A 16,243-nucleotide genomic window follows, 5' to 3' on the forward strand; every position below is an offset into this window, starting at 1 on the left:
AAGAGCATAACAAGTTTCTATCATTTTGAAAAATGACTTTTTTTTTTTTTTTTGATTAAGAGTCGCCACGGCGAGAACAAAACACACGAGCCCCGTAAAGCAGGGGACAAAACAGGAAGCAGACAGCTAAACGAAAAGAACACACAAACAACAGAAAGACTAAACAGAGAAAAACACTTCTAAACAACAAAACTAGATAAACTAAGTTAAAGAGCAGCCATCCGCATCCCATGGATACAGGGAACCGCCAAAATTGGCCAAATCGAAGCACCCAAACAGTCTGTGACGATTTGCCCAGCGAGCCGCATCATAGGCCACACCATTAAAATTTCTTTGAATCCAATGAGACTCCCACAGGTTGAAAGAAGCACTGCACAATTGAATCTGTCTAGGAGGCTTTGGATATTGTGATGATTGATTCTTATGGAGAGGTGGTTACTCTGAATCGCAGTGATTGCGTTAAAGGAGTCGCTTTGGAATATGACATTGTTGTATCCCAATGTACTCGCCAATTCGGCTCCTTTAACTAAAGCAAATACTTCCCCAGCAAGAGAGTCCTAGTAGTAGGATTGGAATGTGTGAATCTTAAGCGTGTCACCTTTATCATCCCTAAAGATAGTTGCCCCTGCCGATTCAGAGTTTCCCAGGGTAATGTCTGTAACATTATCCAACTAGGAGTGGGGGGGGGGGGGGGAACCCAGCTTAACTGACCATTGTAGAAGTCATCTTGCACTGCAGCAAGTTCCAGTAGTCGACGATTGATACGGTTAATCGAGACTGGCAACGGGTCTTGCGTATGATCATGAGTTAACTTGTTTCTAACTCTCCATATTTCTTCAAACACGGCAGCGGCCCCTCCCAAGAAAAGGTGTAAGTGCATTCGATTAGGACGTTTGTCTTCATCTGAGAACCACATCAACCAAACTTCCCAGCTTGTAGCCGTGAGAATATTAGTACGCACTTGCCACAAACAGCCAAACCATAAAGCTCTCGCAAATTCATAGCTCCAGAGCAAGTGGAGTGAATTTTCTTCATCCATGTTCCAGAGAGGACAGAGAACATTGTCCATGTCGAATACCATACCAAGTCTAGCTCTGGTGAGAAGACTGTTAGACAGTATTTTCCACCATATCATCTTAAGGCGGTTGTGAATCCTCGCACCCCAAATAGTTCTCCATTTAGCATATTCAGGCCTATTTATATCAATATTCAAGGACAGTTTGTAGGCTGACTTTATAGAGAAATCACCATTCGACTCTGGAAACTAGAGCCAGGAATCCTTCGACTGGTTGTTTGGAAGTGAGATCATTAGGATCCTTCTGGAGTCATCATAGTTAAACCATTGTCTAACTAAGGTATGATCCCATTCGTTGTTTCGGATGAAGTTACTTACCATTCTGATTCTGCCTGTGGCATCAAGCCGGAGTATTGGTTGGAGGCGCCCCCCGGGCACCCAAGGATCGAACCAAATGGATGTGCTTCTACCATCTCCAATCCTCCTACAGAGGCCTTCCATGAGTAGAGAGCGCTCCCTGAGAATGGCCTTCCACATCACTGAATCCGTGCTTTTGATTTCCAAGTCCAAAAAGCTTTGGTTTTGGATGTATTTGTCCTTCATTAGTTGCCCCCACAGGCTTCTCCCATCCATCAGAATTTTCCAAGCCCATTTTAGAAGAAACGCCTTATTAGTAGCGAGAGTTGATCGAAATCCAAGACCCCCAGCCACCTTGGGTGTGCACAGTTTCGCCCAAGACACAGTGTGAAGTGTTCGCTTATCATCCGTATCTCCCCACCAGAAGTCCCTAACGATTCTATCAATTTTGTTTGCCGTTGACACCGGGATAACATCTGAGGAAGTCACATAATTTGATAGCGTTGATCCCACTGATTTGATTAAGCATGTCTTGCCGGCGCTAGAAAGGAGCCTAGCCTTCCAGCCTTGAACACGCTTGAGTACTCTCTCCACTAAGTGATTCGTATCCTCAGTTCTTTTAATCGATCGAAATAGGGGCAGACCGAGATACATTGCTTTGTTGTTCATTCTTTTCATTCCCAACAGTTGAGAGATAGCTTGAGCTTTTCTTGGGGTGACACCCTTTGAAAAAAAAATTGAAGACTTAAGCCCATTGACTGCCTGGCCTGACCAATTGCAATACATGTTTAGGCAATCAAGGAATGATCTTGCTTCTTTGATGGTAACTTGCCCGAATAGAATAATGTCATCCACGAACATGAGATGAGTAATGGCCGAACCTCTTCTCGATAGTTTAAACCCTTTCAGGAGACCAACCTTTTCTTTAGAGAACAGCAATCTTGATAAAGTTTCAGCTGCAAGTATGAAGAGGGAAGGGGAGAGCGGGTCTCCTTGTCTCAAACCTTGTTCAGGTGAAAATTTTCCCACGATGGACCCATTGAGCAGAACTTTAATTTTTGATACCGAATTGCAGGTCTTAATCCACTCCATGAACGTGTTTGGGAAGCCCAACAGACCGAGAACTTTGATGACAAACTCCCAGCCCATTCTATCACAGACCTTCTCCAAGTCGATTTTGATGAGCATGTATCCCCCTTTTCCTTTCCTCTTCTTCATAGAGTGAACAATTTCCCGAGCAATCATAGTGTTCTCAGCAATGTGTCGCCCTTTAACAAAGGCCGCTTGATTGGGTGAGATAATCCTTTGAAGAAAAGGGCGCAATCGGGTGGCAATAATCTTTGATATTACCTTGTAAGTTGTGTTGCACAAAGCAATTGGCCGATAATCCGTGACAAGAGAGGGGGAATGGAAGTATCATTGATGTAGCTCGGCAATTCCTTATGGTTGAAAAAATGGGAGATCACTTGGAAAAGATCAGATTGGACCGTGGTCCAATGGTGATTGTAGAAGCTCGGTGGGAATCCGTCTGAACCCGGGGCTTTATCTTTCCCCATTTCTGAGAATGCCTCTTCCATCTCAGTTACGGAAGGAATAGAGCATAGCATATTCCCCTCCTCCATAGTGATTACTCTTTGGAATAGGTCCGTAGGAATTGAGGCAGGTCCATTTCTTGGGTTCCTAAAGCCTTCTCTGAACTCCTCGAGGAAGCAATTGGCTATTTGCTGCTGGTCTCTAATCCAATCCCCGTCTGGGGAGTCTTTGATGCATTGAACATAGTTCCTCCGACGACGAACTATGGTTGAGGACATAAAGAATTTAGAGCACATGTCCCCCTCTTGTAGCCATTTCACCCTTGACTTTTGTTTCCAATGTATTTCTTCCCTAAGAAGGGCTTTGTTAAGCTGCATTTTTGCTTGTTCTATCGCAGTTCCATTAATCGGATCTTCCAGTTCAATCTTTTGCAGAAAATCATTTGCAGCTTGGACTTGTTTCTTAACTTCCTTGAATTGGAGTTTATTCCATGACTTAAGCTTGTCACGGGTAGCTTTTAGTTTCCTATTAAAGCTGACCATTGGGTTGTGGTGGCATTGACTAGCCCAGGCTTCTTTAACCACCTAAAAACATCGTGGGTCTCTTACCCACATATTCTCGTACTTGAAGGAACGTGTTCTACAATTTGCGCCAGCTGTGGTATCAAGTAGGAGAGGTCTATGGTCAGAGCCAGTGGCGGAAAGGTGAGTTATGATTGCATTGGGAAAGAGAATGAACCAATTCGGCGAAGCCAGCCCATGATCAAGCCTTGCCTTTTTAACTGCTCCTCCCATTTGGCTGCCATTTCCACCTTTGATCCAAGTGAAACCAGGACCCAAGTAGCCAAGATCTACCAATCCAACTCTATGAACCATTCGACGGAAATCGAATGCATATCTGGACGAATTGCTTCGTCTAACATAGTTGAAGCATTCCAAATCCTTCAATGTCCCATTCATATCCCCACAAAGTAAGATTGGTGTACCCGCACTCATGGCTAGTTCCCCTGTTTGAGTCCAGAATTCTTCTTTATCACTACTGTGCGGCGGCCCATATGTACCAAAAACCTTCTAGTCGCAGCCAGGAGGATCAGAAGAGATTTCACCAATGATTAAGAATCGGCTCGCGAACTGTATGTTACAATTGACTCCTTTCATCCAACACAATCCAAGGCCCCCCCCCCCCCCCACTTCCAATAGGAGGGACATAGTGCGATCCTTCAAACTTCAACTTGTTACAAATTCGCGAAAACTTGGTGCTTAGTAACCGAACTTCAGACAGAATTACCACTTCGGGATTATGTTGACGGACAAGTGCCGCCAATTGGCGAACTGTCGTGGAATTCCCGAGACCACGACAGTTCTAGGATAGTATTTTCATGGCGACTGTGGAGACTTTCCTGGGCAAGTCTCCATAGCCCCGAATCGAAAATCCTCCTATCTGTTATTTTGTTTGCCTTGATTAGTCGCAATGTCTGGGATTTCAGTGATGATACAACTCGTACTAGGTCGTGCATTCTTCTCAATTACTACAAAGTGGTTATCTAGATTCACAGTTAGATCAAAGGAACTACCTTCCCAGTGGCTTAAGATTGTTGATCTTCTTCCCGCCCTTGCCTTAGAGTGTTGTCTTCCTTTGAAGGATTTTGGCGTTGCTGCAAGCTTCAGTTGGTTCTTCGGTGGTCTGCCTCTTCTCTATGGGGTATTGGATTCCTCTATGTCTGCCAGAGTTTTATGATCCACCTTTGATTAAAGGTAATCAGTAAGTAACCATTTTTAAAGTCTTGAAATGAACGAAAATAGTTGATAGACAGAATGTGAGTTTTTACTTTTGAGAGAAAAATACTTTGAGAAATGTCTGTAAAAACATGATGGGAAAAATGATATCAAATATGGGTTCTAAAACTTACCACTTGCATAACATCAAATCAAATATTGACAAAAGATTTTATAGACTCCCCTATTAATTATTAAAATACTAATATAAACCATAAAGTTTTTTAAAATTATACCCAACATTTGTTATTTTTTTTTATATAAAATTACACTAAATATAACATTTATTTAATAACTTAAATTTTATTATTGAATTAAAGTTTTAAGTATAAAAATACCAAAGTTTTTATTAAAGTGCTTAAAGAGTCAACATTTATTGTGGCATTGGTGCTAATTTTTGGCACTAATACTAAATATTTTTTTAAAAAATTAAAATAATTAAATTTTTATGTACTTATAATAGTGTGGAATTGTGGTGGCAACATCTAGGATTATGATGCAAAAAATACATAAAAAAAAATAAAATGTTATATTTTAGAATGATGTGAGGATAATTGACACAAGATTACATGCTATTAATCTTTGAGTATAATAATAATTCTCATTTCTTTTTGTATTTACCGGTGCCATTTTAGATATTGTTCCCATTATAATATCTAATAATTGACCTTATGACATGTATTGTAATTTGTACGTAAGATATGATATATTGGGTGATTTTAATTTTATTTTTGTGTGGAAAATGTAAAGGGGTCATAGAAGGATGGCTCCAAATTTATATGATAAAGTCAAGTTCTTATCCTGTGGAAGCCAATGCAATGGCAATGGTCAAATGTCTAGGCCATGTAATATTAATCTTTATATTAAATTAGAAAGTGATGTATAGCGACTTAACAGAGTCATGTACATTGTACGATCTCAAACACAATGTACATTGTACCTCTTTTTCGAGCCAGACATTGTACTTAATCTCCTTAAGAGCATTGGAAAATATGGTTCCAAAAAAAAAATAATAATAATAAAAAAGAGCATTGAAACAATCTCTACTTTATAGGTGCCAAAAATATATACAATCAATTTTTTTTTTTTCTAGTTCGTCATAAGACACCTTTTTTTTTTTTTGGTAGAAAAAAGATATTCTAATGCTAAGCAACTACTAAGGTTTGTCAAAAGTATACACATTTATTTTATTACTAAAAGAAAGCTACGTGCAATGCGCACGTATATTTAATTTTATGTTAGATGTTTTATAATTTAATTGAGAATAATTCAATAATCATTAGTTTAAGAATGAGATTTTGCTCTCAAGTGGATTCAGGTAGGATCGTTCTTTGAAGAATGGCTACTTGTTCACCTTAATTGCATACAGAACTTGATAATTTTGCACATCGATGTCCTTTCTCTTTCAAAAAAGAGAATAATTTAATAAATAATTATATAATTTAATTTATAATCATAGTCTAATTGATTTTTTTTTATGAAGTGATTTATTTAAGAAAGCTAATTTTTATTATTGAGTGGAGTTATTTTTATGTAAATTAAAGTAATTAAAATAATGTTGTTATAAATGTAGATATTGATTTTAATATGATAGTTCCAATGATTTAATATAACAATTAAAATAATCTTTGTATTGTTATCAAGTTCTACATATTTTGATTTTTAATAATATTTTTTTATTTTATTTTTTTTTTGAATGAAAACTTATTGTAATGGATAAAATTCTTGGAATATTAAGTATTTTTTTTATGGTAACAAAAAATCAAATAGTATCATAAAACACAACAAATAGAATACATAGAATACGCACTATTCTAATAATTAATAAATATAAAACAAAAAAATTGTTAAACAAACAGATAAAATCTATAAATGAGGTAATTACTAAACAAATAAATGAAGTAATAAAATAAGCTAGCTTCAAATAGCATATTTCACAATCAGAATGACACGTATTCTCGATTTGAGTCTTTTGAATAAAATAAATGATCCTCATCACATAAACAAAAAATAACAAGAAATTCTGATGACTAATGATGACAGAATCACAACTCTTTGCCATAAAATAAGAATTTTTTCAATAGAAAGACATAATGAACCAGATGAAGCCAATAAAGAAAACAGAGAAAAGGAAACTGAAATTATCAGCCTTAAAATTAAAAAAGGAAAGCTTATTGAAAGCAAAACAGAAAATTAATAATATGAGAACATGAACAAGGTAATATTGTCTTGATCATTAAAAGAAAATGTCACTAAAACAATTTAATGTAGACTATTTCTAAATGATGAACCCTGACAATAGACCCTTTTCCGATTAGAATATTTTTGAGGCTTAAATATGTCACGATGGATTATGCGGTTGGAATGTAAGTAATGCAAAGGTCTCACCTGCAAATTTCAATAGTTTTGTTTTCTCTCAAAAAAAGCTTAACTTGAACAATTTGAACAAAAAATAAACCCAATGCCTTTAATAACAAATCTTTGAATAAAATTAAGATGAATCAACATTTCTAGTAACGAAAATATCAACTGCTTTGCAATCGCTTCAACTTGCTCTTTGGGAAGGAACTTGTCATCTTCAAGAATCTCAAATAATTCACCTTGTCAAGTGTGAATAAGAAAAGTTATCAGTCAGATACATATCCACTGTATTTTTGCAGCCTACAAGTGTCTGGTCTAATAGAATACAAAATCATTACTTGTGCAAATTCGGTGACAACACAAAACTCTTGAGGGCTTTCAAAAGAATCAAGCATTTCAATGATATTTTCATGCTTCGGCTTTCGTAAAATCTGACATTAAAAAAAGGGCAAACAGTCTGAAAAATCAAGATAAAACTTTTCAAATCAAAGAACAAAGAGACATTAAAAAAATCTAAGACTTGAAAACCAAGATGATGGTCGTATCTGGCCAGTAAATTTTCTTCTTCCTTTATATACCTTTCTAAATGACCTTTCACCTACAAGTTCAATTAGATGAAGAAAAGCAACAAAAGCCAGCCATGCATACTAGATCTGAGATTTGAAGAGAAAGAAAGCGAAGAGAAGATATATATATATATATATATATATATATATATATATATACCAGATCTAACGAATAGAATCACAAACTTAACATTTCAGGAGAATTGTTTCATCATTGTTACAATTTTCGGGGAAATAGCTTACAATCGTAGTTTTTTTTTTATACTTTATATATTTTTTTTGAGAGTTAACACAAAGAGAAATAGCCTGTGGAATGGAATATAAGAGTTGGGATCCAAGATTCGGCAGCAGGAAACTCTGATTGCGGGAATGTTCGGTATGAACATTCCCTGTACTTTGTACGAAACGGGGGGGATATTTGAGCTCTTTGTTGGAGGTATTACTGCAGGTTCTCTATTACTTTTCTTACTTGTTTTAGGATATGCCAGATGGAAGAAGCTGCTTGGCTCATAAGTTCTTTGTTACCATCTCGTCTTGTTTGTATAGTCTGTAAAATTGATCACTACTCATCTCAATTCACGAATCCCTCTAGCAGAAAGTCTCTCTATGCAATTGTAATTATTGTATATTTCTCTGGGGCTGAATGGAAAATAAAATATTAGACTTACAATTGCGTCTATTTTCGGTGAAGAGACCATGTGAACACTCTCGATCCCTTCAGGTAATCCAACATCGCTACAAGGAATTTTGATTGTAAGGACTTCGACTTGTGTGCCTAAAAAGGCTCTGCTTTTCTCGATTGTTTTAGAAAAGTTTTGTGCGTAGTAAGAGGTTGTAACAATGGTGGCTTTTAACCCTCGTGAAGCGAAGAGCTTGGCCATGTCCATGGTTGGCATAATGATTCAAGGTCGCCCATTCTTGAGTCATAACCCTGATTTAGTTGACGGCAGAGGTGATTCAAGTGACGTTTTCTTTTTAAATGATTGTAGAATATTTAATATCAGTTCAAATATTAATAGGATTTATTTTATTATTATTTTATTATATATAAATAATATTTTATTATTTTATTAAATAAAAATTAAAAGTCACCCATAAATTTTTCAAAAACTAAGAATTTCAGTTATATAGACACACTTTATATAGAATAGATATTACACAGATGTTACGTGCCAAGTCACGTATATTAATTTTATTTTAGTTTTTAGTTTTTTAATATCATAATTTTAAAATTAATAATATTCAATGTAGTGAAAATGCTCATCTGATTAAACTATCAAAACATTGAAAATTAAATTAAAATAATATTTAAAATTTAACTAATTATAAATATCAAAATTTGAAAATAATTTTTAATAAAAAAATAAACAATATGAGCAAATTTATTATTAATTGCAGATTAATTATATTTAGGTTTAACTAACACAACTTCTAATAATTTGTTATTTTTTTATTTAAAAAAAATCACCCAATAATTTTTCATAAATCAAGAATTTTGTTATATAGCCACATTTTATATAGAATAGATTATATTTTTTTTTTTGTGAAATTTTTTTTTTTTTTAAAAATCATAATAATGAAAAAATTGAAATAGTGATGGCATGGATAGGCCAATAATAGCAACTTTTGTTCTTTCTCTCTCTCTCTCTCTCTCTCTCTCTCTCTCTCTCTCTCTCTCTCTCTCTCTCTCTCTTTTTGAAAATTAAACGAATATTGTATATGTGGCATGAGCATTTTAGTGAGCAACTTTCATTAGAGATGTTATAACACTCTCATTGTGTATTCTTCTTTCAATCCTTCTTACTCGACCACTATGTTTATTTATTGGGATGATTAACATGTTATTATTATTTTTTATTTTTTTAATTTTTTATCTTTTTATTTCATCATTTACATTTATGTTTATATAAAGTGAGGTAATTTGTGGTTAAATTATCTGAACTTTAAGGTTTGCTACAGTAATTCCCGGGACTAAATTTTCGGGGAAACCCTCCAAACTTCAACTCAGTTTTGGTCTCCACTTTTCCGTTCATTTTGGTTTGTCAAGTGTCAATGTGGACTGCAACTGTGTGTCACTATATAATATTAATATTTAAAAATTATAAAAATATTAAAAAATCAAAATTAAATTTGAAAATAATAATAAAATAAAGGTATAATTTTTTGAAAAATTTTCATAATAGACCAAAAATTTAAACAAAATTACAAAAATACATCAATATGGAAAAAAAAAATTACGCTTTGAACTTTTTATTTGGAAAAATAGATCTTCAATAAAAATAATAAATTATTTGTTTGGTTGTTTTATAGTTGTATTATAGTTTTTATGAGGTTATTTTCTTAGTCGTATAGTTTATTTATAGTTGATTTATTGTCGCGAAGTTGATTTTTTTTTATTTTTTAGTTGTTTTCTTACTTTTTGCTGAGCAAGTATATTTTTGTAATTTTAAAATTTTGCAAGCGTACTTTTGTAAATTAAAAACTTTGGACTGTGTTGACTGTTGATTTAGCCAACCGACTCAGAGTCTGACTAGGATTGGATTACGCTATTAATGTCAAGTGTAGAACGATAATAAATGTAAAGACATTCAGATTTATAGAGGTTCAGCCCTTTTGTTCAAGTAATGACCTACTCCCCTTTTAGTTGTATTCATTCTTGAGATAATACCAAGCAGATTACAGGTCGAAACCTTGTAATTTCTAGCTATGACTATCTTCAGTATTATAATGAGAATGTATTTTGCAGGTGAGAAGTATGAGAAAGAGAGAGAATTGTATGCTTAGTGCTTCTGAGCGTACTTGCATGAATAATTCAGCTTGAGGTCCTTTTTCATACAGGGTTAAGACCCCTTATATAGTATTAGGGTTACAAGCTGCTACGTATCACAAACAGGAAAATATTCCTTTAAAATAGGGAAGTTACATTGTATATTTGAAATGCAACATAAATAATTTATAATCCGTAAAGAATAGGGTTGTTATTTGTTGATGAAGAATCCCTATTTTTGTGGGTAGTTTGAGCTGTTCCAAAGTTGTAGGAGTGCTGAGGACGATTTGGATGGCTTATTAGAAAAACACAAGTGTTGGGGCATGCCTGTATGCTTGGCCGACCAACCTTATTGAAAGACTGCCCAGTGCATGAAGTATGTCCACCCTAGCCGGACAGCTATAGGTCTGGTCAGGATTTGCTGGTGGCATGATGTCAAGATGAACCTGGTTGTGTCAATTATGCAGCCATGGTATCTTGCAGGATGGAATGATGCACGGTACTAACCTAGCCGATTAGTGATGGCCTGTCTTCAATATGCCTTCTACTTTTTGCCACGTGGAAGGGCCACGTCAGGCGAGTAAAAATTAAAATAACAAGATCGAAGGTAGTAGCTCCATAGATAGTTGGGGAAAACTAAGTTTTAAGAAGAGTTAAGACTGGAGCCAAAACTTGGGATGTGAAGCTAGGAGTAGACGTGGAAGGAGTTGGAGCCGGAGGAACTCCAAAAGCTTGTACGTAGGCATCCTCAAGGTGGATGATACCTTGAGCCTTTGCCATAAACTCACTTAAAGTTTTCACTCTCTTTCTCTGCAGATCTCCCCACAGCAAAGAGCCAACAACCAATCCAGATTGGAGGGCCATCAATTTCATGTCATCATTGACCTTAGTCTAGGCAGCAACTTCCCTTATCCTTTGAATAAAAGCCTTCAGGCTTTCATTGTGTGGTTTGACATTGGTAAGAGAGCCGACTTCCATGTCCTCATCACGTGCGACGATAAACTATTTATAGAAGGTCGTCTATAAGTCCTTCCATCTATTAATCGATCACGGAGCCAGTCATTTCCACCAATCTTTCACATACTTAGTCACCGTTAGGGAAAAAAATAAACACTTGGCATCGCCGCTGACTTGGGCCATTTGCATCATTTTGTTGTATTTTGCAAAGTGTGCTCGTGGATCGGTCCTTCCCTCATACAACTCAATATGGGGCATTTTTAAGTTTTCTAAAAGTGGGGTCTCCACAATCCTCCTTACACATGGTTCTGAGTCCTCATCTTATGAATCCGAGAGGGCTTTGTTCTATTTTTTGACCATTTTGGTTAGAGCAGCTATCTGCTCTTCCAACCTCTTTGTGTTACTTTCGGGAAGATCACGTCCCCTCATTTTATTACTTGGTTCCTGAAGTCACCCTAAGGTGGCCTTGCCTTTTAACTTTTGTACTTCTCGTAATTGGCGTCTAATCACCGTCAGGGGTCTACGGTGGACCAGCTATCCTCATAAGTGTCCCACAGTCATCTTTTTGTCCTGGTTGACAGAATGGCTTAGGTGGTTCCCTCACCCATTTTCTTAGGTACTCTAGTACTTTTCCTCATTGGCACGGCTTTGCCTCTAGGATCAGAAGAGCGTCCAGGCTTAAAAGCATCAGTGGCCTTCTATGTCCTCGAGGGCTCACTGGCCAGATTCGTGTCTTTCTGAGGAGGTTTTGGAGCAGACTTTTATGGGAGCTCATCTACTTTGCCTTTACCTTTATCCTTGTAAGCATTTGAGGTTTCGACCTCCGTTTGTCTATGATCATGCTCTTCGGTCATTACTTCCACTAAATGGTCGTCGTCAAACTCTGCCAAGTCCTTAAACTTGTTTTAGAGGTGCTCCATCATTCGTTTCATTCTCTCAGTGAGCTTCCTCTGTTATGCTAACTTCGTATGAGTAGCTTCTAGTTCCTTGGTTACTTGCAGCAACTTTGGGTTATGGTCATAGTAGTAACCATCTTTATAATACCCATCTTTCATGTAGCCATCACCATCGTCCTCCTCTTCATTGTCTTTATGGTTCTGGTCATCATTGATGCCGTCAAACACGTTCTTGACATCCTCTCTTTAGTTCTCAGCATTGGTTGTACGTTCTCCTCTTACACCCCCTAGCTAAAGACTAGAGGCGAGGGAGTCTGCCTCCTCCATAACAATGTCCAATGGAATTTTCTTGCTTATGTTCTTTTGTGTATTCACCATGGCTGAGGTGGTGCGACGACTAGCAAACTTTCCTCAACTCTCAATGAAAGCACCAAAATATTTACCGAGACTTTCAGAAACCAATAAGTTAGAGCTTAAGAAAGATATAAAACAATAAATAATAGACAAGTAATTTTTATGTGGTTTTGGCTTAATTATCCCTAGTCCATGAGTCTGTTACATTAGCTTTACAAGCGAGTGTTTGAATATTAGAACTATTTACAATATAAACCCTAGCTCTATATTCCTGTTGTTTCTCTCTTGAAGAAGAAAGCGAGTAGAAATTTTAGAAGAGGTTTGGTAAGTATGAAATTGTTCACCCTTTGTACATGAAAAGTAAGGGTATTTATAGGCACACATGTGGGTAATGGCATACCCTTTACCCACCTAGAATTTCTTACTCAACATGCCACATGGGCTGATACTACAACATGAAGATTTGATTGTTGGTTGGTAGGAAGTTTTCCCATCATGTGGTGTACGATTGCTATAAGCCATTTCATGGGAATGAGGACACGTGTCGCTCAAAGGTTTTACCTTTAAAATTTGTTGCCTAGACAAATCGTTGGACAAAAAAGGGGCTTCAGAGGCACATACGTGCACTACCATGGTCTGACGCAAGGGAGAAGATCTGATTTGATGGCAGAAGATATGTAACCGTCGCCTTGAGTGTTGGGTTTTATGCCCTAAATAAAACTCATTTCAATATAATCAGATTTACTTATTAATATAGATCAGAAATAACATTTAATGTTGCATGGTTCACATGATTTATTTCATGATTATATGTACATAATGTATGAATTCATCTGAAACCCATTTCACATACTTGATCCTGTTTATTGTGTTGTCAACATATTGGAAAGTAAACATGACTATGTGAATAAAGTTTCCTAGATTTATCAGACACAGGGTTTTACTGATATGATAATCTACAACAGAGTTTACTTACATTTGGAGAAATGCTATGTTCTTTCCAGAGCATTGGTTAAAGTAAAGCTCAGGTTGGATGCATGGAGTATGCATCGGAAGGGACCGATATTGAACTTTGACTTAGATTTATTAAACTTACCGTAATATCTATTCAAGTCAATATCGCCTAGTTGATCCTAGATCAAATGATCTTAATCCTGTTATGATTAGGCTCAATCTCAAGAGGCTATTCGTGTTCTTTGATTTGTTAGTTAAGCCTACTTTTGGGTCAGGGTGATACGTACATTTTGGGAACACGGTAGTCCAATTGAGTGGGAGCGCTAACATAAACATGGAATCTATAGCTTCTATCTGGCGAATAGTAAGTAAAGGATGATCTCCTTCGACCTTGACCAAACGAAAATAAATGGTGGAGATCTCATTTCACATAAGCTGAAATATCATTTATACGGGGTTAAGTGTTTTAAGGATAAAATACATTGTAGGGTGTAACAGTAATCTAATCCCTTTACAGTGTAGATCATTCATATAGAGGATCATTGATCAAATTAGGATTATAACAATGGATAACTAATGATGTGTCTATATGGTGGAACATATAGAGCATTCTATATACTGAGAGTGCAATTCTAAGTTCTATGCGTGGATTCAACGAAGAATTAATAAGTCAGTGAATTTAGGTTATAAATTCTTGATCTGCTTATTGGAAGCCCGGTTATATAGACCCATGGTCCCCCCACTAGTTGAGATAATATTTCTTGTAAGACTCATATAATTAGTTTTTATTAATCAATTATAATTCTCAAATTAGACTATGTCTATTTGTGAATTTTTCACTAAGTAAGGGCAAAATTGTAAAGAAAGAGTTTTAGGGGCATATTTGTTAATTATGATACTTTGTATGGTTCAATTAATAAATATGATAAATGTCAATATTATTTAATAATTATTTATAGTTATTAAATAATTAGAATTGGGATTTAAATGGTTGAATTTGAAAAATTGGCGTTTTTGAGAAAATAGAAGTAAAATTTATGAAAACTTCAAAATCCAAGTAAGGCCCATTACATATCATGGCCGGCCACTTGGGATGATTTTTCAAACTGATATTTTCATTATTTTAATGCCAAATAATTCAAACCTAACCCTAGTGGAATACTATAAATATATAGTGAAGGCTTCAGGAAAATTACACTTCTCATTCAGAAAAACCTGAGCCTTCTCTCTCTACCTTGGCCGCCCACTCTCTCTCTCTCTCTCTCTCTTCTTCCTTAAGATTTCGAAATACTTAGTGATTAGAGTAGTGCCCACACACAGCAAGTGATACCTCAATCATAGTGAGGAAGATCGTGAAGAAAGACTTTCAGCAAGAAGGAGTTTCAGCACTAAAGAAGGAGAGAAAGAGATCCAGGTTCAGATATTGATAATGCTCTGCTACAGAAAGGAATCAAGGGCTAGATATCTGAACGGAAGGAGTCATTATATTCCGCTGCACCCAATGTAAGGTTTACTAAACTTTATATGTGTTTATTTCATCGTTTTAGAAGTTCATATTTAGGGTGTTAATCAACATACTTGTGAGTAGATCTAAGATCCTAGTAAAATAATTTCCTACAACTGGCCTCAGAGCCATGGTAATTGATTTTCTTGCAAGAAATTTGGACTTAAAACGATTGTTTGATGTTTTGGATGGTATCATGTTGTATTGAGTGTTATATAATGATTGATTGATGTTTGTGAATTTTCGTGAAAAATAATTGAATAGCTGTTTCTGGAATTATTTTTATTGGATAGTATGGAAAAAAATTAAGCAATTTATATTTTTACAGAACTCAATTTCGATTTAATTTGAATTAGTTATGATTTTTTGAAGTTTCGAAAATATCGGGGTGGTGTCACTGCACCACGTGCGCGCGCGGAAATCATGCAGCCTCCCCTTGCGCCGTGTTTCCTCGCCCATGCAACCCTTAGAGCGCGCGCGGACAGTATGCTGAGCATACTGTCCGTACAGCTCGCAATTTTTTCATTTTTCTTCGATTTTTCATGCTTTTTCATGGATTTAACTTTCGATTTTTTGTGTAGTTTTGTATTTAGACATTTACTATTCCTATTTCAATTCTAATTATCATAATTAAATTAATTAATTTTTTTAATTTAATTCATGATATTAGTGTAATTTGAATTTGAAAATAGTAAATATCTATCTTTTTTGCTTAATTATCTATCTTATTTTTAAATTTGATTACATCTTATCTTATTTTTAAATTTAAGGTCAGATATTAAATTTTTTAAATTAAAATTTTTTTAAAATAATTTGACCTTATTTAAATTTAAAATAAGATAACTATAATCATGTAATTTTAAATAGATGTAAGATATTTTGCTAACTTTTAAATTTTGTTATTTTATTTATTTAAATTAAATTATAAAATCTGAAAAAGATATTTATTTATCTTTTTTAATTTTTATTTATAAAATAACATTAATTTTTTTAAAAAGTAGTTAACAAATTTTGAAATGATATTTAGGTTGGTTGAAACCTAATTTTTCAAAATTGTAGGTTTAATTTTAAATATTATTTTAATTAATATATTTTTTTTAAAAAATTTTCGGAAACTAAATATTTTTATTATTTAATTATTTTTTCGAAATTTAATTATTTAAAATTAAATAAATCCTACATCCAACTATCCAGCTAACCTTGT

General features: G+C 35.1%; 1 protein-coding gene across 1 annotated transcript; it reads right to left on the bottom strand.

Moving 5' to 3' along the window:
• Positions 1-206: 206 nt before the first annotated feature.
• On the bottom strand, positions 207-3,447 carry LOC115710856 (uncharacterized). The gene is made up of 4 exons (XM_061112766.1): positions 2,723-3,447; positions 1,394-2,675; positions 712-1,231; positions 207-526 (listed from the first exon to the last, which is right to left on the bottom strand). Exons 1-4 carry the CDS (start codon positions 3,445-3,447, stop codon positions 207-209), a joined length of 2,847 nt encoding a protein of 948 aa, XP_060968749.1.
• Between the last annotated feature and the right edge of the window lie 12,796 nt (positions 3,448-16,243).

This window comes from Cannabis sativa, chromosome 3 (assembly GCF_029168945.1).
Source record: "Cannabis sativa cultivar Pink pepper isolate KNU-18-1 chromosome 3, ASM2916894v1, whole genome shotgun sequence".
NCBI lineage: Eukaryota > Viridiplantae > Streptophyta > Magnoliopsida > Rosales > Cannabaceae > Cannabis > Cannabis sativa.